Source organism: Rhamphochromis sp. 'chilingali' (assembly GCF_963969265.1).
Source record: "Rhamphochromis sp. 'chilingali' genome assembly, chromosome: 5".
Lineage (NCBI taxonomy): Eukaryota > Metazoa > Chordata > Actinopteri > Cichliformes > Cichlidae > Rhamphochromis > Rhamphochromis sp. 'chilingali'.
In genome coordinates this window covers 12,630,431-12,656,644 of record NC_137932.1, presented here as the reverse complement: position 1 = coordinate 12,656,644, position 26,214 = coordinate 12,630,431, and the positions used below count along the sequence as shown (strand labels likewise).

General features: G+C 39.9%; 2 protein-coding genes across 4 annotated transcripts in view; one reads left to right on the top strand and one right to left on the bottom strand.

Moving 5' to 3' along the window:
• Positions 1-1,490: 1,490 nt before the first annotated feature.
• mrps10 (mitochondrial ribosomal protein S10) lies at positions 1,491-4,389 on the bottom strand. Its single transcript, XM_080883845.1, has 7 exons — positions 4,275-4,389; positions 4,036-4,088; positions 3,514-3,583; positions 3,240-3,379; positions 3,018-3,126; positions 2,704-2,793; positions 1,491-1,708 (listed from the first exon to the last, which is right to left on the bottom strand). The coding sequence occupies exons 1-7, from the start codon at positions 4,377-4,379 to the stop codon at positions 1,628-1,630; spliced, it is 648 nt and encodes a 215-aa protein (XP_080739971.1). The 5' UTR covers positions 4,380-4,389; the 3' UTR covers positions 1,491-1,627.
• A 992-nt stretch (positions 4,390-5,381) lies between these two features.
• The window catches only part of tulp4a (TUB like protein 4a), a 30,617-nt gene continuing 9,784 nt past the window's right edge, over positions 5,382-26,214 (top strand). For 2 of the 3 annotated variants that reach the window (XM_080882933.1, XM_080882931.1), the window contains exons 1-7: positions 5,382-5,447; positions 6,717-7,668; positions 19,997-20,125; positions 21,693-21,854; positions 22,299-22,479; positions 25,325-25,432; positions 25,614-25,780. In XM_080882933.1, the coding sequence (XP_080739059.1) occupies positions 7,417-7,668; positions 19,997-20,125; positions 21,693-21,854; positions 22,299-22,479; positions 25,325-25,432; positions 25,614-25,780 (999 nt within the window). In that variant the 5' untranslated portion in view covers positions 5,382-5,447; positions 6,717-7,416. Of the gene's footprint in view, positions 5,448-5,516; positions 5,537-6,716; positions 7,669-19,996; positions 20,126-21,692; positions 21,855-22,298; positions 22,480-25,324; positions 25,433-25,613; positions 25,781-26,214 lie in introns of those variants that run through there. The other variant, XM_080882932.1, reaches the window with a different exon arrangement.

The window sequence follows — 26,214 nt, the reverse complement described above, 5'->3', positions numbered from 1 at the left end:
TTCCAGGCTAATGTGGATGGTGCATTCTAGCTCACTTCCACACCTTATTGGACACGTGAAGCCCCTGTTAGCTGTAACGGTAACATTCGTGCTGATATCACAGGTTAGACTATGTACTGAGAAGCGATGGAACGACCCACAGATTAACAATGCTTTGGTTCAGGAGGCCAGTAGACATTTTACACTCTTCAGTGTTCAGCACAACATTTTTCCCCCTGCTGGGTCACAGAGGAAGGCTGTCAGACTTTTTATCTTTTTGACCAACAAAAAGCCATTTTAGTTCATTTATAGTTGGAATATAATTTATAGAATTTATCAGTGGTTTATATTATAACAAATTCTAAAGTGGTAGAATTAAAGATCTATTTTTTTTTTATCTGCACACAGCACTTTAATTTAGCTTCTTGGTAATTTAGCTACAACAGATAATTTATCAGACCACCTATCATTAAAAACAAAATTAATTTTTTTTTTTTTTTAGAAATTTGTCAAAAACTTATTTCAAACTAAAAATTATATTATTTATATAACAGTGTTTTTATACCCAAATTTCAGCCACATTTTCACACAGGATTTATAAGAAGTCAGGAATTAAATAAAATAATTTAATTAAACAAATTATAGTTCAGCATTTAAAATATGATTTTGATGATTATCCAGTAGAGAAACAGAGATTTTGGTAACTATCAACACTGTTAATTTAGGACAGCTGTGGTGGTGAAAAAACTTTAAGCACTGTTGTTGTGTAAACTGAACCAGTGGTAGCTGGAGGATGCTACATTTACAGATTTACAGGACTTTCTCACCACTGTTGCATCACTTTCTAAGTCACTATCATCCACTGTTTACATTTAAGGGACTATATTTCAAGAAACATTCAGTGATTAGAGCCATTAGAAGCAGTATAAGCTACTGGCAATCATACTTAAGTATTTAAACTTCTTTTTTTTTTAAACAGCATACAAAAATGGTTTCAGGAAGGTATAGATGCAATAGTTCGATTAGCTGAAATTCATCTAGGATTTGATAAAGCCTGTCTGAACCTACTTGAGTGCTTGCTAAATGATTGAGATTCCTGTGAGGCCAGGTTTTAACAGACAGGATAGATTTCAAAATGAAAAGGCCAACAAAACTAGCAAGCAAAAAAGATCCCTCCAGTGAACTTGAATTAGTTGACACTTAACTCCTCTACAACATAAAGAAACGATTAAACACCTCCACTTTGTCCTTTTGAAGGTAACCATACGATGAATACACGTAAAATAAAATGAGGTGCCAATCATCAGAATGACTATGCTGTATACGCTGTTTTGTGATTTGATGTATACTGTTTTAATCAATAAATGTACAAAGCAAAGGTCTCGTGTGTGCTGGTCTTGTATCTGCACGTATACATACAGTTCATCCCGATATCACTGCAGCTCGTCAAACAAAAACTTTTGACTTATTTGAAACAGTCCCAGATAAACTACAACCTGAACTACAAAGAATGAGTTGTGTACATATTCAGTTTATTTCACATAGCTTTGCAACAGAAAAGACAACATGCTTTAAAAAAAACAAACAAACAAAAAACAATCACAGGAAAACACATTTAATAGACATCTGTTAGTCACAGGTGCTGGATTTACTGGCTGGGCTTGTCGTCTGTGGGAATTTCCTTCCACATCGGTTCAAGGATGTGATCAGGAACCTTCTCCATTGCAGTCTGTCAACATGAACAGAATAGAAGAGCGAGAACATCATATGAAAGTTGCCCTTTCCCACACAGAATTGCACAGATAGGGAAGGACTGTCATATTCAGCTTTACTGGGAAATGTCGAAGGAGTATTAGACCACATTATGAAAAAAAATAAATTATCATTTTGAGAATAAAGACAAAATTTTAAAAAAAATTCTAAATGAGCAGATTAGTTGTTTCAAGACAAACAGCACCAGCTGCTATACACTTTACAAAATACCTTGTTTAGACGAGTCGATTAAAACTAAATGATCAGCCGTCTTGTGATCCAACATGCGTACTTTTTATTGCACGATGGTGCAACCATCGATAACCTTCCATTTGTCCATTACCAGCCATTTCATTTTGGACAAATCCACTCTTCCAGGTGTGTGGTTTTCTGCCTGACCAGATGCAGTTTTCTGCAACATCTTTTCAACGTCCTTATCCTTAACATACTGAGCTAGAAGGGAAATCGTTTCCCACCTTGTTACTAAAACCGATTCTGAAGTATGAGTTCATCATCAAAAGAGGGTAAAGCAACCGTGGAAGTTGTAAACAACTATAATCTACACATTTCATCTTCTCAAAATAGATTTTAATTTAATCTCAAAATGATCACATATATATTAGGGTTTTTTTTGTTGTTGTAAAGGGTTAATTTTTTCAAGGGAGAATTCATTTCATGTTTAACTGAAAACATTGTGCATGTTTTGTATCCAGTTTTGACTTCAACCAGGCCACACTGTTCATCAACTGAAAGCTTCTCTTTACCATTTGTAACAGGGGACAGGCCAAATTTATTAACAACCTAAGTTAGGAGTGGGAAATTAATTTTCCCAAGGGGGCACATTAGAATTGGGAATATCATGGAGGGCCATACTAATAAGCTTTGCAATGGAAAGCATCTAGCCTGCAGACACTGATATTGATGATACTGGTGCGCGAGTTTGGGTGTACATCGATCTCTGCAAAACCTCACCTTCGTCACCTCCATGGCTACACCTTCCGGAAGATTCCTCTGAATGTATTCAAGGTATACTTGTGCTGTACAGCCTGTTATATGATGCAGCTACAGAGACAAAAAATAAAAATAAACATGTTAAACAAATTACCTTATAATGACATGCAATAACTGGCACAAACACAAAGCTCATTCGTGTTATTATGCAAAGGTTAGAAGTTTCCAGTAAAATGTAACTAGGTGAATAATACCGAACTCCTTTTAATGGCTTTTTGTGCATTTTTTTCTTGTTGGATTTTAGTTTTTTTTTTTTTTAAATTAGAGCTTCTCACCTCGATGCACCGGTAGTGAGTTCTCATCTCATACTGGACTCTGTGTTTTTTGAAAATGTGTATTGACTTCAGGAGTGTTAACCTCTCAATGTCCTTCGGAGGTTCAAAACTGTGATGGAGGAAGAAGATCCCAAAAAAAGTCATGGCATTACAAGAAGATTTTAGACAGAAGATTTTAGACAGAACCTTTACTAGAGTTAGTGTGTGGCTGCTAAAACTCACACTTTTCCAAGACTGATGCCCAGTTCTTTAGCTGTCATGGTGGCAAAGAACTCATAGCTGTCCAACACAGCTCTGTCATGACCTTTAACCAAAACCACCAGTTTCTGGAACAGTGTGTCCGGCTCCTCTGTGACTGTGATCTGGACCAAAGGAGAAAAGAAAGCCTTAACGCCACATGCAATTCCAAGCGATGGCCTTTGAATATAAACCACTGTAGGTTTGTTGTATTTCACTACAGCACCAGCCTGATATAAGAATGATAATGATAACTTACTGCCGATTGTGCTGCTGACGTTAAAACTGTCGTGTGGAAAGAAGTGCTGGGAGTCAGAGGGAGGTGAAACCTGCAGAGGAGATACAGAATAACTGCTTATACAATAAATGTGCTTAGAAAAAAGTGCACTTCAACTGCACAAGGTGCTTAATGCCTCTGGGCTTTTCTGGCTTAGCTTCATGGTGTTCCTGTTCACTGCCTGAATATACTGCTAGTGTTGTTTTATTTTATTAAGGATTGTGAGTATACTGTACCTATAAGATGTCCTTTTCTTTACATTATTTACTTAATTTCCATGGGGAAATAAACACGTTGCATTCCGATACAGCCAAAAAAAGTGCTCCAAAAACACATGCTATTTATCTTTACTGACAGATCTTATCAAAAAACAGTAAAAACTGTTTGTAAGTCTCTTCATAATTTAATTTAAAACTGCTGCACCCCTGCTTCGTGTGAAAATTCATGTGATTCACGTAAGCAATTATGGCTCAACTCATTTAAAAGATGGGGGGGGTTACCTACCGAGTTATATTACATTTCCTGTGACCCGAACAGACACTCAAACTTGCCGGTCCCTGAAAACAGAATCAAGCTCTTTTTATTGAAATGTACAAATGACCTCGGTTGTGCAGCTGCCACGAATGGCCAAAATCTACGATTGGCTAACTAGCTACGGTAATTTTTCAAAAGCTAGAGACCTGCCATGTTAGTAAACTGTTAGAAAACGTTATCTAAAATGAAAAACAAGTTAGTTACCATACCAAATATGAGACACCACTCAATATCCTTGCCAAAGAGAATAATTCACGTTTGCGAACCATGAGAGACGCCATGTTTTTGAGAGAGCGGACAGAAGGTGAAATCATTTCCCTGTGCTGCCCCCTTGTGTCTTGGAGGATAAATGAGGTGAGCACTAACGAGCTAGTGATGAGTACCAAGTATCCAGTCTACAGTCCCATCGAAACCTTTCATGGTCATAAAACTGAGAATGAAAGACTAAGATTGGATGTATTATATTCAAATATATTTTCATATTCACATTTACAAGTCATATGAATAACAATGTAGTCTGCACTTGACTATCGTGACATTATTTATGCATGCTTATGATGCTTCATCTACCTTGTAGCTTCCTGATTCTGTCACAGTGATTTTTGTCACAGGTGATTCTTCTCTTGATCATCACCATATCTTATTTGAAAAAGTGGAGTCAGTCAGTAATGTAGAATCAGAATCAGAATCAGAATCAGAAAGGGGTTTATTGCCAAATGTTGAGCAGGTTTACAACATGTATGATCTTTCTTTACAAGGTTCAACTGCAAAGGCTGCCTGTTAACCTCTGGTCACTGATTTAATTTAAATGCAGTATCTGCAAAGTCACTGGGCATTTTAACATTAGATCTCATTCATACTTTTAAATACTTTTCTGCCTATAAACGGAATGAGCAAAAACAAACAAACAAACAAACAAACAAACAAACAAACAAACAAACAAACAAACAAACAAACCCAAAACCTAAACAATTACTTTGGCACATTTGTTTTCTTAATTTGTGATCATGTATAATATGTTGTTTTATTACACATTTATACACACCCACATTTGTATTTGACCTAAAATATGCTTCACATTATTGTGAAAAAAACAATGCAATGGAGGCTGCTTATACAGTTGCTGTATGCGTGTACTTAATATACTTAATACAGGTATATTTAATGTAGATACTTAGATGCATTCTTCTCCAAATTTGTGGGAACCTAGTTTTGAAAGGTAAACTGTTATTGGATTGACTGTTATTTGATTAAGGTGCTATTGATATGAACAATTTTAATTGGTCTGAATCACGTGCCTGTCACGTGACCCAGCAGTAGGGGCCCAGCAGTGTACAGTAGCAGGCTGCAGGCAGAGGAAGAAGCAGCGGTACGGATCCAAGGTAGGCACTCCACTGACCGCTGATGTTTCTCTGGCTTTGTTGGACTCATGGTTTATATTGTTTAGCCACTTTGTCACTACACCGCCGAGGTGTGTGGTTTTTTTTTTCTCAACAGATGTGTCCTAATATTAAATAACTATTGCCATAAATCGTTTGCTAATGTGCTAACCGTAGCCTGCTAGCGAGTGCCAGCGGCGGGTGGACGGAGCCAGCCTGGCGCTGATAGCTGACCGCTTAGCCGGTTAGCTGTCTCCGGTTGTTGTTCATGGAGAAGAAGAAAAAGAAGAATCGTGACAGACAGCGTTAGTTACCCGCATTCCCCAGCATCTCGGATGGATTAGCGTTACAGCCCAGCGCCAGACTCTTGAAGGGAGGAAAGATTAATCCCGCGACTGGAATGTTTTGATGATCAGTGGAGACCACAGAGCTCTCGGTCTGGATCCAGGTTCTGGCTAGCTATTGCTAATAGGCAGGCAGCTTATGGTGATCGATGTTTTTGGCTAATTTTCCAACGTCTTACGGGCTTAAACAGTGATTATTTGGTTGTCAATAACCATTGTATCTTTCTTATGTTATTTTTACGAATTGGCGTGGTTTAATGGCAGATGGCTTTTTCGAGAGGCACCTATTATCATGGCCACTGGTTTAGATTTAGTGATACTGGAAATGGTGGGGAAATCTCGGGATCTTGTAATCACCGCTGACTTAATCTTAATGTCGAGTATATTTCCAAACAGCCATTCTCATTCAGCTATTCTTTGTTGGGCTTGATTTTTATTGTCTCTGTATTAATAAATAACGTCCCGTTGTGCCTCTTCGGTCTGTCTTGTCTGTCTGACCTGCCCGGGTTCATTTTAAAGCTGTTATTCTTTTATTTGTTCTTACCTCTCTGTTACGGTCTTTGTTGTTTACCTTTCGTCTATTTTGTTTTTTAAACGTTTGGCCGCGAGAGGCCGCCTTACTACAGCTTTGTAGCCTAATTAAATGAAAGCTAAAATGATACCTGGCTCCTATAAATTATTAAGCGGGTAGTTAAATGCCCTTCCGCTGAACAGGATAGTCCTCAAAGTAAAATTGCTGCTCGAAGAGTAAAGGCAATTTTTAGCCCAGCGCATTAATATTTAAATTAACGGCAGTGGGCAGCAAGTGAGCGCTTTTCCACAGCTTGTGTTGTGACACAATTCTCTTGATTTCTTAAATACATTTTTATTTTATTTTTCATGTTTTTCTATGTTATATATAAACGTCGTTTTGTGTATTACCCAACAGTGCTCTATGGAATCCCCGAGGCCGGTTGAAAAGGCGGGCCGGCTGACGTAATGACGTTACCGGGAGAAGCGGCTCTCCTGTGGGCTGTCAGCTGATGGAGAGGAGTCCCTGCTTCTCCTCTCTCAGACACAAACTGGGATCAGATGAGGAGGATGTGGAGCACAGAAAGGAGACAATGATGATACTTGGAATGAATACCTGCCTGTTTTATAAGTTTACAAGATAAGGCGCGTTTTTGTTTTTTCTTTTTTGGGGGGTTGATGCTTGTTTTGCTCAGCTGATAGGAGTCTCAACTTTACCCTGGTGGATATCTAAATATATTTTTAGGCACTTTCATTTGGTGCCTTCTCTCCGAAACAGCACGTACTTGGTAGCATCACATCAAAAATGACCTGAGTGCCTTTTTTTGTGTGTGTGCCACCTCATTTGGCTACATAACATCATTAATCCAGCAATGCTAAAATCCACTTGTTTTTTGACCTCACCTGTGCTTTCTGGGGAAAGTTTTTATTGATCGCCTTTAGTCACTATTCCAGATCCCCAAGTAAAAGCACCAGTACTATGCACCGTTGTCGCTGTCTCATTTCTGACACGGAACTGGTAACCTCAAAGGAGGAGACGTGCTGATAACAGTAGTTGTCCTCTCCGAAGAACCTCCCTAAGGGCACTTTTTATTCTGGGAGTGTAGAGAGCTGCAGGCATGTTCGCTGCTGTGGAGCATGGCCCACTCCTGTCCAGTGACTCCAACATCTTATGTCTGTCCTGGAAGGGCAGGGTGCCCAAGAGTGAGAAGGAGAAGCCGGTATGCAGAAAGCGTTACTATGAAGAGGGCTGGCTTGCCACCGGGAACAGCCGAGGAGTGGTTGGGGTTACGTTTACATCCAGCCACTGCAGACGAGACCGGCCCACCCCACAGAGAGTAAACTTTAACCTCAGAGGGCATAATAGTGAGGTAAGAGGTTCAAGTGCAATTGTTTTTGAATAGGACTGTTAAGATGTCTATGTTAATGCTTCATCAAACAGTCTTTGAAGCTCTTAAAGGCCACAGTCGTGTTTTGGAAGCTGTTTTAAAATGTCTTATAATCAAAAATGTATCTCAGGAATATTTAATTAGTAAATCTTCTATTTATTTATTTTTCCCACAACTTCACGCTACTCTGATATTTCTTCCTCTTCAGTTAAACTTAATAAAGCAAATTTTCAAAATCATTATTTTTAAGTGTTTAAAGCAGTATTTGAGAAGTTTCAGTAAAAGTAGACTAGTTGATCCCCTTAGAAAAGGCTGCTTAGTCCAACTTATTTTAGCTCGTGAGCCACATACAGTTATATTTGTGGGTTGTATGGAGCTCAAGTGGGTCGAACCAGTAAAATCACTACATTAAAAAACAAAAACAAAAAAAGACACCTCTTCACATTGTGGGAGGCTGAGGGTTTTGTGTTTTCCTGCAGTGGTTGATATTCATTAACCGTAAGTTGCCAGTTAGATCAACTTTTTGGTTGCAGTCAAGATATGTATACAAGATATGCATGCTCTTCCTAGTCAATACATTCTGTTACTCCAGACAGGCTTTATTCCTATCCCTCAGTATAGTAATAACCCTCAAAGATTCCCACAAAGAATGCATTGAGGCAATTTAGTTGAACCAAAAAGACTGGATGACTGTCTGAGTCAAATGTCCCAGCAATATTAAATACTAATAAGGATTTTTTTTCTCACACACACAGGACAAGTGGAGATTGAACACAGGTTGCGTTTTCTATTTAGTGGGTTTAGCTGTTTGGAGTGAGGTGCAGTGTCAGCACTCTCCAAGGCAGCTGAGGGGAGAGTGGATGAATCCCTACACGGTGTGACTGAAGCACAGCAGTAATGCCATTTAACTCTGACCACTTAAACATTCAGCTGTTATCTATATAGTCTATCTAAATAATAAGAAAAACATTTACACCAGATGTTTTTGATATTTCTGATAATCTCATTTGATGTCTGCATCTTCCTTTTCTGCACTCACGGAGTTTGGCACTGCACTATTCATTTGTGCCCACAATTTATTTCACACTTAACTCTCAGATTGCTTGCTTTTAGGATGTACATGTTTTTATTTATTTATTTATTTTTTGATCAAGATTTGCACATTTTTACTCTTTGACCTCATTCCAGCGCTAGTAATGAGTAGTAAAGGTCCTCTCCAGTTCCACGCTTCCACGTTCCATGCTTTGATATAAAGCAGTAAATAAATGCTTTGGGCGATGTGGAATCCATCACTCACGCACTCTATGCATAATTTGGGGTTTCTGACATTGGTGGAAATTACGCTGCTTAATGAATTCTGTCAAGTTGTGACAGATCGGTTCACTCACTTGAGTCATTTCTCATCTCAGTTGTGATGAAGAGAGGGCAGATTGCAATACATATTATAATACAAAAGAAATGACCCCCAGGAGCACGCTATATACGCTGTACTTGTTTGTTTTTTTTACTTTGCATTCCTTGCACCACTTGACTTTTTTTAATTTTATTTTTTTTACTGTCTTTCAAATTAAACTTGCAGCATTGCATTTACATATGTATTAATGTGTATTTATTTATTATCACCTTTTATTTAAAGAGGTTCATTCTTGTCAGTGCATTTGCCATAACCCTTTGTCTATAAAAGCTGCTCTTTCAGCATCAAATGCCGTTAGTCCCCTGACAGTCCTGTCCTTTAAACGTCAGCTTTGTCATTGAGAACTTGTCATTGCTGGTGACGAGTGTCCTTTCATACAAATTGGCTCAAGTCATGTTAAGAAAAGCACACGGACACAGAAATGGAATATGAACTCATCCTATAGGAGTTTAGTCCTGCCAAGATCAATACTCGTGTCAGCATCTTTAAATTTGGCCATTATTCCTGTTGATGTATAGACCTCAGTGTTCAGTGATCTTCCTAATGTAAGTGAGCGTCTGAATGGATGTGTGTTTTGGACTTGTCCCAATATGGGCATTGTAGTAAAGTAAAAGACGGATCTTAAGCTGTCAGACATCTGATAAGAAGAGGGCATGTGGATAATGGACTGTAGTGTGTGGCAGTGCCAGTGCCTGGGGTACCCTTGGATTACACCTGAGTTTACCTATAGTACAGACCTTGGCACTGCAAGCTACTTGAATTAAAAGCATCTTATGATGTGGAGAAGCTCCCCTATTGTCTTGCTGTAGCACTTTTTTTTTTTAAGTCTGTTGTGATGTTCAGGTACTGAAAAGGTTTTCTGGGTCCTGTAATAATCCCAGTAAACATATGTCCTCCTCCACCTGCTTCACTCCCTTCCAACCAGCTTGAGAAATAATTACAACATAGCAGCTTCAAAAGGAGCAAGGTGAAAAGTGGGATCCTTTTGTTGTAACTCACAGCCACCTTTTCACAGAGGCATACCAATTTGTTTTCTGTTGAGCCATTTTTTTATGGTGCTTGGTTGCTTACTAAAAATGCTAATAACTATATGTGACTGTTTAGACAGCCTACAAAAGTAAAGCTTGAACATTTCAGCAGGGGTTATTAAGCATTTTGTTCCCAAGTCACATCTGTATTCATATCTGTGGAAAATGGCTTCCGTGCAATCATTCTAGGCACTTTGATAACACATTTGCAGCATCTGGAGCTTTCAAGGATCCTACTTTAAAAAAACAAACCAAATCAATTAATGTATTTTTTGGTTTGCAGTAAGCTTCATCAGCATATAGGTTCCCTCCATCACCTTATTGGACACAAATTCCAACCAGCTTTCTTCCTGCTTTCTGCCTTGGAGTCGTGTTTGGTTTCCAAGTGCCCCTTTAGTTTGTTTGGCTCCACGTTAACATGGCAGATAATGCACTTGATTAGAGGGCTGTTGACAAGATCCCCTTTTTCATATTTAAGAAAAAACCCTGACTTCCAGTACATGACAACTGACTTGCCAGCATTTAGAAGTTTAGACTGGTTTCAACTGGTTTTCACGCTTCGTTATCCTCACACTTATATATATATATATATATATATATATATATATATATATATATATATATATATATATATATATATATATATATATATATATATATAAAAACACCCAGCACGCCCCTGCGGGCGGTTTATCCTTCAAGCTCGGATCCTCTACCAGAGGCCTGGGAGCTTGAGGGTCCTGCGCAGTATCTTAGCTGTTCCCAGGACTGCGCTCTTCTGGACAGAGATCTCCGATGTTGTTCCCGGGATCTGCTGGAGCCACTCGCCTATCTTGGGAGTCACCGCACCTAGTGCTCCGATTACCACGGGGACCACCGTTACCTTCACCCTCCACATCCTCTCGAGCTCTTCTCTGAGCCCTTGGTATTTCTCCAGCTTCTCGTGTTCCTTCTTCCTGATATTGCTGTCATTCGGAACCGCTACATCGATCACTACAGCCGTCTTCTTCTGTTTGTCTACCACCACTATGTCCGGTTGGTTAGCCACCACCATTTTGTCCGTCTGTATCTGGAAGTCCCACAGGATCTTAGCTCGGTCATTCTCCACCACCCTTGGGGGCATCTCCCATTTTGACCTCGGGACTTCCAGGTTATACTCGGCACAGATGTTCCTGTACACTATGCCGGCCACTTGGTTATGGCGTTCCATGTATGCCTTGCCTGCTAGCATCTTGCACCCTGCTGTTATGTGCTGGATTGTCTCTGGGGCATCTTTACACAGCCTGCACCTGGGGTCTTGCCTGGTGTGATAGACCCCAGCCTCTATGGATCTTGTGCTCAGAGCTTGTTCTTGTGCTGCCATGATTAGTGCCTCTGTGCTGTCTTTCAGTCCAGCTTTGTCCAGCCACTGGTAGGATTTCTGGATATCAGCCACCTCCTCTATCTGCCGGTGGTACATACCGTGCAGGGGCCTGTCCTTCCATGATGGTTCCTCGTCTCCCTCCTCTTTCTTGGGTTTCTGCTGCCTGAGGTATTCACTGAGCACTCGGTCAGTTGGGGCCATCTTCCCAATGTATTCTTGGATGTTCGTTGTCTCATCCTGGACTGTGGTGCTGACACTCACCAGTCCCCGGCCCCCTTCCTTCCGCTTAGCGTACAGCCTCAGGGTGCTGGACTTGGGGTGAAACCCTCCATGCATGGTAAGGAGCTTTCTTGTCTTTATGTCAGTGGCTTCTATCTCCTCCTTTGGCCAGCCTATTACCCCAGCAGGGTACCTGATCACGGGCAGGGCGTACGTGTTGATGGCCCGGATCTTGTTCTTACCATTCAGCTGACTCCTCAGGACTTGCCTGACCCTCTGCAGGTACTTGGTGGTTGCAGCTTTTCTAGCGGCCTCTTCATGGTTCCCATTCGCCTGCGGGATCCCCAAGTACTTGTAACTGTCCTCTATGTCTGCAATGTTGCCTTCTGGTAGTTCAATCCCCTCAGTTCTGACTACCTTCCCTCTCTTTGTTACCATCCGACTACACTTCTCCAGTCCGAACGACATTCCATATATATATATATATATATATATATATATATATATATATATATATATATATATATATATATATATATATTTTTTTTTCAAAAGTGGTGGATTTGTACTCTGTTTTGATTATAACAGCAAAAGCCTAGATTGATTTAAACCCATTCAAAGATGAAAATGAATGCCCTTGTTCTAATGGACTTGGGTGGCTTAATATACAGGCATGTATGGCAGCAATAGGGGTGTACCATTTCTTTTCAGTATCATAAACATAAATCATCTATGTTCATCCATCTGCTTTCTTCTGTGTGTCGGTGTCGCGATGGCAGCAGTCAGACCTTGCGCCCCTTAGCTGCCTCCTCCAGCTCTTCAGTGGGGACACGATGCATTACCAAGCCAGCTGAGAGGTGTAATTTCAGTGTGTCCTGGGTCTGCCCTGGGGTATCCTCCCAGTTGGACATGCCCAAAACGCCTCACCTTGGAGGCACTCATGAGACATCCAGGTCTCCTCAACTGGTACAATTCAATAGGGAGAAGTTGTGACACTTCTATTTAAAATAATGGTGAAAAAAGCAGAATTTGCCCTTGAATGTTCTGATATTATTTTTATCTAGTTATTTTAAGAGAACGCTAACCTTTAGCAGCAGCTGTGTCAGCTCCACCACTCAAAAATAAGGCTGAAAATAGATAAAAGTGCTACATTTTACATCTTTTTAGACAACTGTATTTGTGATGGTGAAAAATAATCCCTCTGGGCTTGTGTCAAAATAGATCAATGCTTCTCTTGACGATCTAATGCTTTTATCCCCCCCCCTTCTTCTCCTGGTACAGTGCATTCAGATGCTGAGCAGAGCGAGCAGCTAATCACTAGGCGTCCATTCATTCTCCATGAGAGCTGAACATCAGAGACAGGCTTGACAATGACTGTCAGCATGTTGACAAGAAAATGTTGGCCACAGCAGAGGTTTTGGGCAAATTGTCTGTCAGTGTCCTGTCATCTGCCAGCTGTGATAGTTGTCTTACGCTAGAATCATATGTGCTTAGCTGTGCGAGGAAGTTTTAAGTCTTGCATTGAGGCAGTTCCGTGTTTTGTTTTTTAACTCAAAGTATAATAGGGAATATTTAAAGTGACTAATGTTAGTCATAAGAATGTAATATATCCTAAACAATAAATTTTATGATTATTGATATCTACTGATTGTTGACTGCAGAAACTTGTTTCAAACCTCTGAACTATTCATAAGAGACTTATGGGTGTATTCTTGCCCAAACATAGGAGTCCCACCTCTTAGTTTCCCCTTGATAACAGGTGTAGACTTTTCTCTGGGGGAAAAAGTCCAACAGAGACAGAAGACACCATGACACAATCATTTGTTTACCACACTGAGCTCAGAGTGCAACGTCTGTAACTTATGTACTGATCCATACACTGATTTGTATCTGAGCAGTTGTTCCATGCTCTGGGAGTACACTATAGCAGTGCTTGGTGGTTATTTATTTGACACTTTACGCAAATGTTGAAGAAGCTATATGGAGGCATTAACCATGTATAGTTTATGTCCTGGCCAGATTGAGCTGGTTTGCGGGCCATATTCTTGCTCTTATGTGTTCTAGTTTGTCTGTGCATTGTTGTTCTGCTGGTACAGATTTTGATTGATCAACTTGGGTAAATCAATCCATTTGATTAGGCCCAGCAGTATTTGTATGTTCCTTCACTTTCTTGCATTTTCGCTCTGTGTCACATTTTCATGTGTTAAAAATTCCTCCCTGCCAAAGCCTCATAAATAAACTAGTTTATATTGCTGTTGAGGGCCTGTGGAAGAATTAACACCTCTTTTTAGATGAGCAGGAAGGATTCTGTTATTCAGTGTTTTTCTAACACTTCTGTTAAGACTTAAATGGGAACCTCACAACTTTACAACAGCTTTATTTTTGTCAGTAACTACAAGCTATAGTGTTTCCTGGTCTTGTCTCTTCCTCCTTTCATAATCACCTTCCCTGTGCTGGTCGCTACCTGACTTTATGGAGTGTGTCTTCTTCTGCTCTCTCCTTATGTGACCTCTTGACATTGAAAGGCCAGCTCAGGTTTGCCAAGTTTCACTGAATTAAAATGGTCCCTCCAAATGTGCTTAGTGGAAATGGCTTTAGTGCGCTAATCCATCCTTGGAGAGGACTTGTTGCGTAACGACTGTTTCCTCAGATCCAGGTGTACTTTTCTGTTCACTACAAATTTTCCAGCGTGGCCTGTGCAGTTCATCTTCAGCAATATTTGTAGTGAAGGATCAGACAGACAGACAGACGCAAAGTTTCGTACACTTGTCTTTGCAGAATAATAGAGCCTTATTCTGTCCTTCTGAATAACTAGGTAGGCTAAAAGATATTATACACTGTTTATATTATGTATGCTAGTTTATTAAAGCTCCTTATTACAAAAAATTTAACAGCCTATAGCAGCCTTTACCAAACGTAAGAGTGTCACAGCTCTGTTGGAAATCTGAAAACCTTCAGCCCCCACAAAAACTTGAATCACAGTAGTATTTTGTTCTGTTTTCGGGGATTCATTTTGATCCTTGTCAAATAAATGAAGAATAACACTTAAAATATAGCCTTTGTTTTATAAGGTATGATCACTTTAAAAATGTGAATATTTAAGCATAAATATTCAGTTCATTTTTCTTTGGTTTTAATTGTTTGCAGCTTGCAGTTCATTGACGCTGGCTCACACTTAGGGACTCGTCTCTCATTCAGTCATTCACCACATTAGTAGATACACCAACAGGACAGAATAAAATCCAGTAAACTGGACTTTTACACCTTTGTAAATGTTCTGCTTTGTCTGTGTTTGTGTTATTTGTGGATTTATTGCATTAAATCCAGTCCTATTTAGTGTCTGATCTTACTCAACATTATTACCAAATTTGTCTGCATGAAATGAGATGCATGATTATCAGACTTTAAGGCCTCAAAACTACACAATGTAGAAACACCCCCAAAGAAGGAGGGTGGGTGTATCATTTAATCTCTCTGGCCCATGGAAATTAAGGCCTTTTAGTACTTGTTCAAACCTATTGTGAGGTGCCTGCAACTGGATATTTTTTGTGCCTGTTTTGGTCACTATTTTCCTTTTTATTATTCTGCCGATTGAGGAACACCAGTGGTGTGAGGGACTCTGGTATCACTCAGATTACTTATTTTCTATTATTCAATGCAGTTTCCCTAACGGTACTTTCAGGAGTCTTTACAGCACACATTAATAATAATTGTAAATGCTATTAACTTATTATTATTTATTAAGGTTTTATTACACACCTGACTTGCACATAATGAGCTCAGATTCTACCTCTTTTGATGGATTTGCAAATCACTCCTGCTAATTCTTGCCTTTGTGTCAGCACAGCACAGAGCTTTTCTTTAACTGATATTGATATCTGATTTTCTAGTCTTGGTGGGCGGGGATCGGTCCATCAGGGACTCCGCTCCTGCCCACCGCCAGGCACACATTGTACCTGGTGCCTCCTGGAGGTGGTGGGCCTGCAGGAGGATGGGCCCATGTCCCTTTTTCGGGCTGTGCCCGGCCGGGCCCCATGGACTAAGGCCTGACCACCAGACACAGGCCCGGGCACCCTCCCCGGGCCTGTCTCCAGGACGGGGCCCTGGTAATCCTATTCCGGGCAGGGTGAACTGTTCCCTTGATCCTGCACCCAGGACCAATTTGCCATGGGAGACCCTACCAGAAAAGGGGTTAACTCTATGAAACCGAACCTGCTTTTGATTGTCGTGACCATTTGCGAATAAGGGAACTGCCAAAAGTAGTTTCTCCTAGTTCTTTTTCCTCTCTCCATCCTCGATGAGCTCTGTGTTACCCATAAGTCAACTCTTCATCTGGAAGGAAAAGAGGGAAATCATAGACCTGGATGGTGCTCTTATCTTGGATGCATGAAAAAAGTAAAATAATGACTAAGTGTAATATATTAAGGCTCTCCCTTTCCTCAAACGTTTTGCAGAGACAAAGTTATTTGTGCATCAGACATGCATTGTCATGGACTTGCACTCACACCTTCACCACTATGGCATTTCGCTGTCATAGTGTCCCCTCAGTTGTGCTGACACCAGTGCCTCCTGAAGCTGTTGCTTGGTTTGATTTACTCTTCTCAGCGAAGTTGCTGTGGTCAGTTATGCTCCCTTTCCTAAAAGCATATCTGTACTTAAAAGGCATGGGATGACCATCAGCTACAATGGACCATCTATGTCTGCACAGGAAGAATTCTGGTGCAATATTAAGCCCTCAAAATGCTTTGGATGTAATTTTCACGCAACCATCTCACATATATCTGACACAACAGTAATGGGCAGCGTAACCACTTGTGTTTAGAGAAATGCATTTATGCACCAAACTCTGACTGGTCCAGTGATTGTATTTGGCTCTTAATGCTCCCAAAACTGATCCCAAAACCATCCAGATGAGCAGCATAGCAGTTATAGAAATGATCTCCATCCGAATTAACTCTAGTATTAGTTACACTTTCCACATTGCATGCTTACATGAAAAATTTCTGTAGATTGGATAAACTCTTCTGCCTGAACCAGCTAGCCAACTAATAAAATCATAGTTTCTCTTCCACTGCATCCTACAGGCTGGTCCAGACTTCCCTGCAAAGCCACTGTACTACAAGGGCCCAAACTGCACATGTATCCTCCAAACAGACAAGAGAGTAGTCTAACAACTATCCTTACTTGGTGTCTCCAGCTGTCCTTGCACAAGTCACCAAAGGAGTATGCACACCTAAAAATGCACATCGCATGGCGATTTGAGGTCACTGGGTATGCTTGTTCAGTTGCCAACAGGAGGCTGAGGGTTGGTCAGTACAATACTAGTACAGAGGAAGAACAGCAATGTCAAAAAGTCAGTTGCAGGCATGGACACTAATTTGTTTCCCATCTTGAATTAACAACTAGTCAATGTTAATGTCTTTGTTTACTTTGGGGGAAAATATCCATGTGATTGGAATGTTTTAAAGGGGTGTTGTGATTAAGATCCAATCAAGAAGTGTCTGCGTCACAGCTTTAAAAACAATCTGTTTCTATCTCATCAGACTAAAACTCAATCCCAGAGCTTTTAGTTGAATATGGGATCAGCAGCCTTTCAGAGAGTCTCTGATTTAGGGGTCCTAGAATACTGCAAGAGTGTAAAAACAGCCCTGATTGTAGTAGATATAGAGCTATTATGTATTTTTGAAACAAAAACTTGTAGGTGTTCTCTACATGATGATGCTAAAGCCTTTGAGTGATATATATATATATATATATATATATATATATATATATATATATATATATATATATATATATATATATATATATATATATATATATATATATATATAAATTTTTTTTTTTTTTTTTTTTTTTTTTTTTTTTTTTACATGTCATTCCAAAGTTCTTTAATATCTCTCTGAGCTTATTGGCGCTGATTACTGTCTGTTTGAGCATATAATGCACTGTAATTAAAGAAGTTTTTTTTTAACTGTATGTGTTTGCACATGTTGATGTGCCTTTCCTGTGACACCTCAGGCTCCTCGTGGTCCTGCAGCTCCCAACGCTTATCCTGTCTGTCTCTATGTGATGTCTGATCTCCCTGATCGCTGCATCACATGAGGTGCTCAGCTGTCCCCCCTCGCAGGATGGCTCACCAGCTCACACTAATCTCCACACTGAGCTAAATTTACAGACAAACAGTTTATTCTCACCTCTGTGGGGCTGTGAGTGGGAACACACGTGAGACACAGCATGTGTAAATCCAATGCTAATTTATCCTTTTATGTTTTCCTTTGACCCTGCTTTGTAGTTGCATGAATGCTGTTAGCTTTATGCAAACTAGAGCTCATGCCTAATCTAAAGCCACAAGTCTCCTCCAGTTGGGACTGAATTATGTTGTATAATACCACGTGGAAAATCCCTTTTGATCGCCAGAGGTTGCAGACAGTGCATAGATGGAGGAACACCACAAATCTGTGTTCCCCCCCCCCCCCCCAATGAGATCCTTGTAATGTGTTATCTTTGACAATACTGGTGCAGAAGCCTATTAGTTTTGCACCCAGTGAATGCTGCTGCATGAATGATTGCTGTGCCAGAATGATAGATGGCAGGCTAGTTTTAATGGTCTGTGAATGCGGACATCTCAGAATGATGTGGAGACCTTCAGCTGTAGACCTGCAATAGGATGACTGTCATTGCTACAAAGACACAGAGGAAAAGGACAAACTAGAACATGCAAAATCTGGCTAAGAGGACACTTTAATGATGCATAGCAGGGACAGGACATTGATTAAAAACTACTATCTGCTCATTAAGCTTTAGGGCCATGCCTTGTATATTCATATAAATTGACTGATTTGACTTCCAGACTAATAAGTGTGACAAACAGGGTATTACTCAATAAGAAATAATTGATAAATATTGTGATGTTCCCTTGTGCATTTTATATCTTTTTTCCTGGGTTTGTAAAAAAAAAAAAATATATATTTTTTTCAAAACAATTGGAGCTGCTGAGCCTCACTCATTAAATATATGCCCTGACTACATGATGTTGCTCCAATAATCTTTTTTCCTGAAGCCTGATCATCCTAATTTTTTTTTTTCCAATGCCTAAAATGCTGCTTGAAAAGTCCATAGACTATAGCAAGATACTGTTTGAGGAAAGTTTTGTGATTAATGATCATTTGTGTTAGATGAATTCTTAAAGAAGTTCTTAATTAATAACCTGTAAGTCAGCATTAATGGCATTAGTGCAAGAAGATAATAAAGTATTCAAGCAAGTGTAAGTATGATTGATTGTTTCTTTTCTTGATGGAATATAAAATGGGGACGCACAGTTAATAGCATCTGTTTCATTGATGGATGGAACTGTGAGTGTGTTGCACAGAGGTAAGGAAGTGTTGTTTAAGGGTTGGCAGCATTACTGGCTTATCCAACTCAGACCCGCTGATCTATTGGACTTGCAGTCAGAGAGCTTGAGCACCACTAAAACCCTGCTCGGTGCTGCGTGTGTGAACGTGTACGACCCACGTGCTTCACTTAGCGAGAGCAGAGCGGCTCCCTTCTTAGGATTACTCCTCCGGGGAATAGGCTGAGTCACGCTACAGAACAGAAGACAAATGGAGACACGAAGAGAGGAGGGGGCAGGATGGAGAGTGTGATGGGCACCTTTTAAGATGGGTGACAGAAACGTGTTATGAAGAGTGTTTTGTATACTGTGCTCCTGCAGCTCATACCCAAGCAAATTACAATCAGTCTTTACAGTACTAAACTCAGGGCAAACGGAGAGACATATGTTTGTGTCAACCTGTAAGACTCCTCTTTATTATTTTCCTGTATACATCTCTTTTCTTCCATAAACGCAAAAATGCTGTAATGTCCCATTTTGAAATGTGCCATTCAGTTATAAGGTGACATTATAACTGAATCTATCTGTCTGTAATATTCAAGATATTAGCGGCTCCTTTGTGACTTTTTCAAAATGAGGTTAACCCACTTTTTGAGTTATTTCCATCTTTCTTGATGCTAAATTTAGTTCATTGAAATGTGGGAACTTGGATTTTAGGCATTCAGCTGATTCTAGAGTATAATGTCTTAATTAAAGGCACTTTGTTGTTTTTCTCATGTTATCTGTAGGTAAGTTGACACAGAGCCATGGCTAAATTCACTGTCAGTGAAGGAGTGAATTAGTACATTTTCTTATGTCTTGTAAAATAATGGCTGTCAAAGGACACTGAACAGTCTTTCTGATAATTTTATCTGATTGTTTGTTTGTGTTTTTTACCTCACCTCTGCTTTCAGGTGGTATTGGTGCGTTGGAATGAGCCTTTCCAGAAACTGGCCACATGTGACACAGATGGAGGCATTTTTGTTTGGATCCAGTATGAGGGCCGCTGGTCTGTGGAGCTCGTCAATGACCGAGGAGCTCAGGTGAGAGACACAAGTAGACAAAATGTAAATCGGTCCTTTTAACTAGTTTTAAAAAATTGTAAGAAATTATTGTGTAAATAATGGGTAAAACTATATGATAGAGTTAATGGAAGCAAAGCAAGCAGTGATAATATAAAGCAATATAATGTCATTGCAATAAACCTGTAATACTTAAAGTTACAGTGTGTAAAACCCCGCCACTAGATGTCAGTAGATTTGAAATCGCACTCGACTGAGTTGTCTTTTTTAACCCCCTCCAATTCAAATGCATAATTATAGCTACGGTGGCTGCTGTAGGACAAACAACTCTGGCCACAGTTCATCTATAGTGAGTGTAGGCTGTTAAGCCGCTGTTTACCTCAGGTATTTATTGGTGCCCATTTCTGTTTACACTGGAGGAGGCTGTAAAACTTTGCGATACCGAGTTGAGTCGTTAGGAATGTCTTGAACTTTTCTGTTGGCGCTGTTGTTTTTGCTGGTGTTCGTCAGTGTTAGTCAAACTTTCTGCAATGACAGAGGGCGTATATAATCAGAGCGAAAGTGTGATTGTTAGGACACTCAAGTGTAACATTAGCTGGCATAATATTAGGTCATAAGCAGATGTTGTTGTTATTGTTGTTGGTCAGCTGTCTGGACATGTGAGGCTTGCATTTCTATTCTGCTAAGAAAAAATAAATGTGACAATATTGAGAATAAATAAGCGTATTTGTGCATGCTTATGTGTGAGGAGGGGAGGAGGAAGTGGTTAAAGTGACAATGAGGGGGGGAGAAAGAGCAGCAGTGGTGGTGGAGATGATGAGAAAGAGAATATAAAAATATTTATGTCCAAATGTTAAATGGTGGCCACATATATAAAAAGTGATTAGGTGGAACAGCAATGTCCATTTTGGCCACTGTATTGAAGATGGTGGGGCAACATGGCCGCTCACAAACTAGTGTTAAATGGATTTATTATAAATGTATGAAATTGAGTTTGTTGGAAGAAGTAATTACACGCTAATCAATGTATATTTGTTATTTTTTAAATCATTTTTATCAAACCTCAAGTGGTTTTATGTGTTTTTACTGATGCTGCACATTAATTAAAAATTAAGCCTGCCAAGCAAACATAGGTAGGTAGGCCACATCGATCAAACATTGTCATCATTCCTTGAGCTAAGACTTGACACATGTTGACAGCATCTTTTGTGATTACTTGAGTTATTATTGGAGATGACAATCTGAACAATAGCCACACTTTTATATGGTCTGTGCTTTTTAAAATGCCATCGCTGCTCTGCTTTTGTCTGAGAGGTTAAAGTTTTTTTTATATACATTATTTGAGTTGAGGGACACTGTTTTGTCATAATTAGTCTCTAGATCAATTGCATTTGAATAGAAGCAGAGCTTCAAATTTGGAACCAGAATATTTTAGAATTCTTCCTAAAAAATGATTTAAATTAAAAATATTAAACATTTACAGAATCATAAGCTGCTGCTGATTCTGTGTGCAACAGCTGAGGTATATACTATTTATTTATTTTATCTTTTTTAAATAACTCTAACATTTCTTATCTGTCCCTTCTAGGTGAGTGACTTTACCTGGTCCCATGATGGGACCCAGGCTCTTATCTCCTATCGTGATGGCTTCGTCCTGGTGGGCTCTGTCAGTGGGCAAAGACACTGGTCCTCTGAGATCAACCTGGAAAGCCACATTACCTGTGGTATCTGGACCCCAGATGATCAGCAGGTAACACACTATACAGATTTTGAACATAGGATATGTTCACCTGGCACTTACCCAGTCTTCTAATGCAAGTAGAAGTAGAAATGTTAGGTTGCCATTTGCCACTTGTAGACAGAAACCCTGAGAGCTGAATCTGTGAGTGACAGCAAGCTTCCACTGTCTTGAATGTGTTGTTGTCTTTGTAAGGCTATATTTTTGTTTTCATGCCGTTAAACTGTCAGCACAGGTTTGATGTCAGCAGACTTTCAGTCCGTGTATGTGTAACTGTCCTTGTTTATCACCATCAACCCATTTATGTCCATTTCTCGCAGTTTTTTTTCTCTGTGATATGCATTTGTCTTGTTTTTCTTTCTTGCTGTTGTCTCATTTTTCTCTCCTCTTTCAAGTGTGAGTCTTTGTTCTTGTGTCAGTGTCCACATTAATATTGTTTTTTTGCACTTGCGCCAGGTGTTGTTTGGTACTGCAGATGGACAGGTGATAGTGATGGACTGCCATGGGCGCATGCTGGCCCATATACTGCTGCATGAGTCAGACGGTATTGTCAGCATGTCGTGGAACTACCCCAGCTTCCTGGTAGAGGACAGCAGTGAGAGCGACACAGATTCTGATGACTACCCCCCACCACAAGGTATTCTACTCAAAACTTCTTCTTCTACCTTCTGATCAAGAAACATACATTAAAACCAAATGTACCTGGTTAATTTCCTGCCTGATTCTCTCTGTGACACATCACATCTTTCAAAGAATAATAAACCTTTATTTAGTCACACTATTTGTCTCAAAATTTAATTAATTGAGTAGAAGTACATCTTCTTGCTTTGCCTCAACAAGAAGATCTCTATAGGGAGATATCTTACTCAGCTATGCAAGTTATCATTGCTAGCAGTCTTTAAACATGGTTTGCAAGACAAGTTTATCTAAAGCAAGAACCAACACCTAAAAAGGAGCAATGAGTCCCAAGAAGACCCAACATTCAGTATTGTCTGAATCATTGCTTGGAGAAATGTTCAGTTTGGAAACTGGCAGAAAGGCAAGGATGACAGCCAGGTCGAAATCCACTTCAGCAGGGCCACAGGTAGAATAAGCCTTCAGGTCCAGCAGTAAACCATCATTTATGCAAGCTAGAGCCCACTAAAGTAAGCTCTTACTTTATCATAGGTTTGTTCATATGAGGGTGAGCTAGGGGTCATACATACTCTGTATAAATGACCAATAAATATACTTAGATGTCACCCATTGGTTGGTTGAGTCCTCTGTTATGAAACCTCAAGCTTCATAATGGGACTCAAAATTTTTCAGGGAAAATCTGGATCTGACTGACAAACCAAGCGACACTGCATGCTCAGGCTGAAGTCACATGTCAAACAATGGGCCCACCCTAAAGGTTTTTCTGCTTTGTCCTCATTTTGTGCTCCATTTGGGACTGTAATTGACAGAACCCCATGCTGAATAAATGGTGACCCCATGTTTACTAGGGATCAGAGTCGAGAACCGGTTCCTGGGAGTACCGGGAATCAATAAGATTCTCTGTAAGAGAATCACTAATGAATCGAATCGATAATTGATATTGATAATGGAATGCACTGACATCACTTTCCAGAAGTTATGTTTTATATACAGTCTGTGCTTCGGATACCAAAAGTGGACCACTTCTCCAAAACCCCTGTAGGTATTTTCATATAAAAACAGATTTCTGCACCTGCATCTCCAAAACAAGTGAAACTGATGGTTTAATATATCCTTGTTGCAGTGCACAGCTTGACATTGCTTGACAAATGGCAGTAATTTTGCCAGTGGCACTGATTGGCTAATCATTAGCCTTCCTGTTGCGTACATTGGACTGATTGCCTTTTAATCAAGAAACCGCCACTTCATGTCACCAAGCCAGACAAATCAGTCAACTGTGGAGTGAACAAATTCAAATGTCTGGAAGTAGCCAGGTCACAAGCACTTCTGCAACCCATGCTTCAGTCTTGTCTCCTTAAATGGACCTCTGTGACCCAAAGTAGCTTTAAAAAAAATAGTTCTTGGCTTTTCTCAACATGTATAAGTGTGTTCGGTAAAAGCATTTAAACTACAGCTGTATGCTGCTGGTCCAGTGTAAGCTGTTTAACGAAGCATAAGAAGCACAAGCCAACTAAAAAACAGTTTTCCACTGGGACAGAAAATATCTAGTGCATTGGGATGTAAGCTGTCTGTCAAGGGAATTGTTGCATCTGGTCAGCCTCCTCTCCTGCTGATTTCCGTGTGCACACCAGCCAGCGTAACAAACTGTAGAGAAAAAGAGGCAAAAGAAACAAAACAGGAACCAATAAAAATTAGCTTAATTAGTCCCAGTTGCTAGGGATATATTGGTGAGGGTCTATCCTCCTCCCAGTGGTCTATTAAATTTTTTTTCCCCTCCTTCTTTCACCACAGGCCAGGCTGAAAACTGCTTACCTAAGCTGGAACACAGATCAGGCTCTAACTCACTAATTAAACCATTCAATATGAATTGATTGGCCCCAGTAGAAATGATCTCTTGAGTCAACAACTTGAGTGACGCACAAGGCTTGTCAAATCTTTGTCATGATACATGATGATAACCCATTATCATCGCACAGCACAGTACACTGCAGTTACAGCCCCATTTTGTATCTGATTTAAAGCAACACCTATTTAAAATCCTATCTGTGGGGATGTTGCAACAACAAAGCAGAAGTGGACATTTTATTTATGGTACTATTTGGGTCATTGCAGGATTACATTAAAGTACGGAGTCAAGGATATTTCAATGAAGATGTATGAGTGCTCTCTGAAGGTGTGTTATTTATAGTAATGTTAAAAATTGGTATATACTCTTGAATAATGTCCCTAAATGTCAGATGATTCAAACTGAAGTACCTTACAGTTCTGTTTTTGAACTAGTTTGTTCTGTCACTTAACGTTTTGTTTCAGTCGTTTTTGCACTTGTTTTTGATGTGAGGCTAAATTCTAGTAGTGGGTAGAAAGTTGGTTAAAGGAAAGCTGTTGTGTTGTATTATTGGAAGCTACTGAGAGCACAGACTTGTATATTTTTCACACGTTCCCCACTGATGGGCACAAATTAACATTCTTTTAAAGACCGATGTACAGACTTTAGTGGCGTCTAGTGGTGAGGTCAAAGCTAACAGCTAACACTTTCCAAATCTATCGCGGCTACACCATCCACAACCATTGTTTGGGCTTTCTTTTCTGGCTGACTCTGAAGCTCAATGGGCTCCATGGAAGAGGGCACACTCTTTATGTATATAGAAAATGCTTATTCTAAGCTACAAACACATTATTTATACTTTTAGGCAAATACATACAAATGATAAAAGAAGTGTAGTTCTCCTAAACACGTGTCTATTAAATCTAAAAAGCATTGTGATTGATAGTTCTGATGAACAGAACAGCTGTTCACAATGCCTGGCTAATATGTTTGTGTTTTGTTTTTCTTTATTTATTCCTAGTGCACAGCCAGAAACCACTGCTGACAGTCAGCTTCACCTCTGGAGACATCAATCTGATGAACAGCTACGACGACCTCTCCCCCATCCTCATCCACACTGCTCTGAAAGGTTTGTGTGCGTTTGTTATTAATTTTGTTAAGTCAGCAGTTCTCTAGCTGCTTTGGCCTTTGCTCGCTTCATTGTGTCCTTCATTCACTTGTGTTAATTCTTTTTTTTAAATGATGTAAAAATGTGTAAAATGATGTTGCCCTTCATAAACGTATGTGTACTACTTTGCTCTGTGTTGTAGATGTGGTGGTCCAGTGGTGCTCACAGGGGGATCTACTAGCAGTGGCAGGGATGGAGAGGACCCTCCTTTCCACTGACACCTCCTGTCCTCCACCCAGCAGGAACGCCATTGTCAAGTTCTACAATGTTCGAGGCGAACACATCTACACACTGGATACACCAGCACAGGTGACTTATGAGTGTCATCCTAGAAAAATAGTTGTTCTTATATTTAGTAATGCAGGTTGTGGTTCGAGTGGCCCTTCAGTTTGCAGAAGGGAGGACTACCATAACCAACTATAGTTTAAGTGAGTCAGTGAGCCGGGGTAGGAACAATATGAGATGGGAAGGCCAGGGCTACTTAATTAGCAGATAGTAATGACACAAGATACTACAGGGTTTGTACGGGTGCTTGAAATCCTTGAAAATGCTTGAAGTCTAATATTGTCTTTTCAAGGTTTGAAAAGTGCTTGAATTTCAGATGTGGTGCTTAAAAGTGCTTGAAACTGTATTTCATTCACCACAAATAACTATCTGACCGAATAGTTTTCTTACCAGATAGAGAAATAAAATGAGTCGCAAAGTCTAAAAGCAAAATTTCTCTGCCTGGGCTGCCTACGACC

Bases quoted from the DNA above. Each gene is read 5' to 3' on its own strand.
- mrps10 (XM_080883845.1), bottom strand. From the start codon at position 4,379: ATGATTTCACCTTCTGTCCGCTCTCTCAAAAACATGGCGTCTCTCATG. The intron at 4,089-4,274 runs GTATGGTAACTA...TTCTGTTTTCAG, and splicing joins TGAGTGGTGTCTCATATTTG to GGACCGGCAAGTTTGAGTGT. The intron at 3,584-4,035 runs GTAGGTAACCCC...TCTCCTCTGCAG, and splicing joins AGGAAATGTAATATAACTCG to GTTTCACCTCCCTCTGACTC.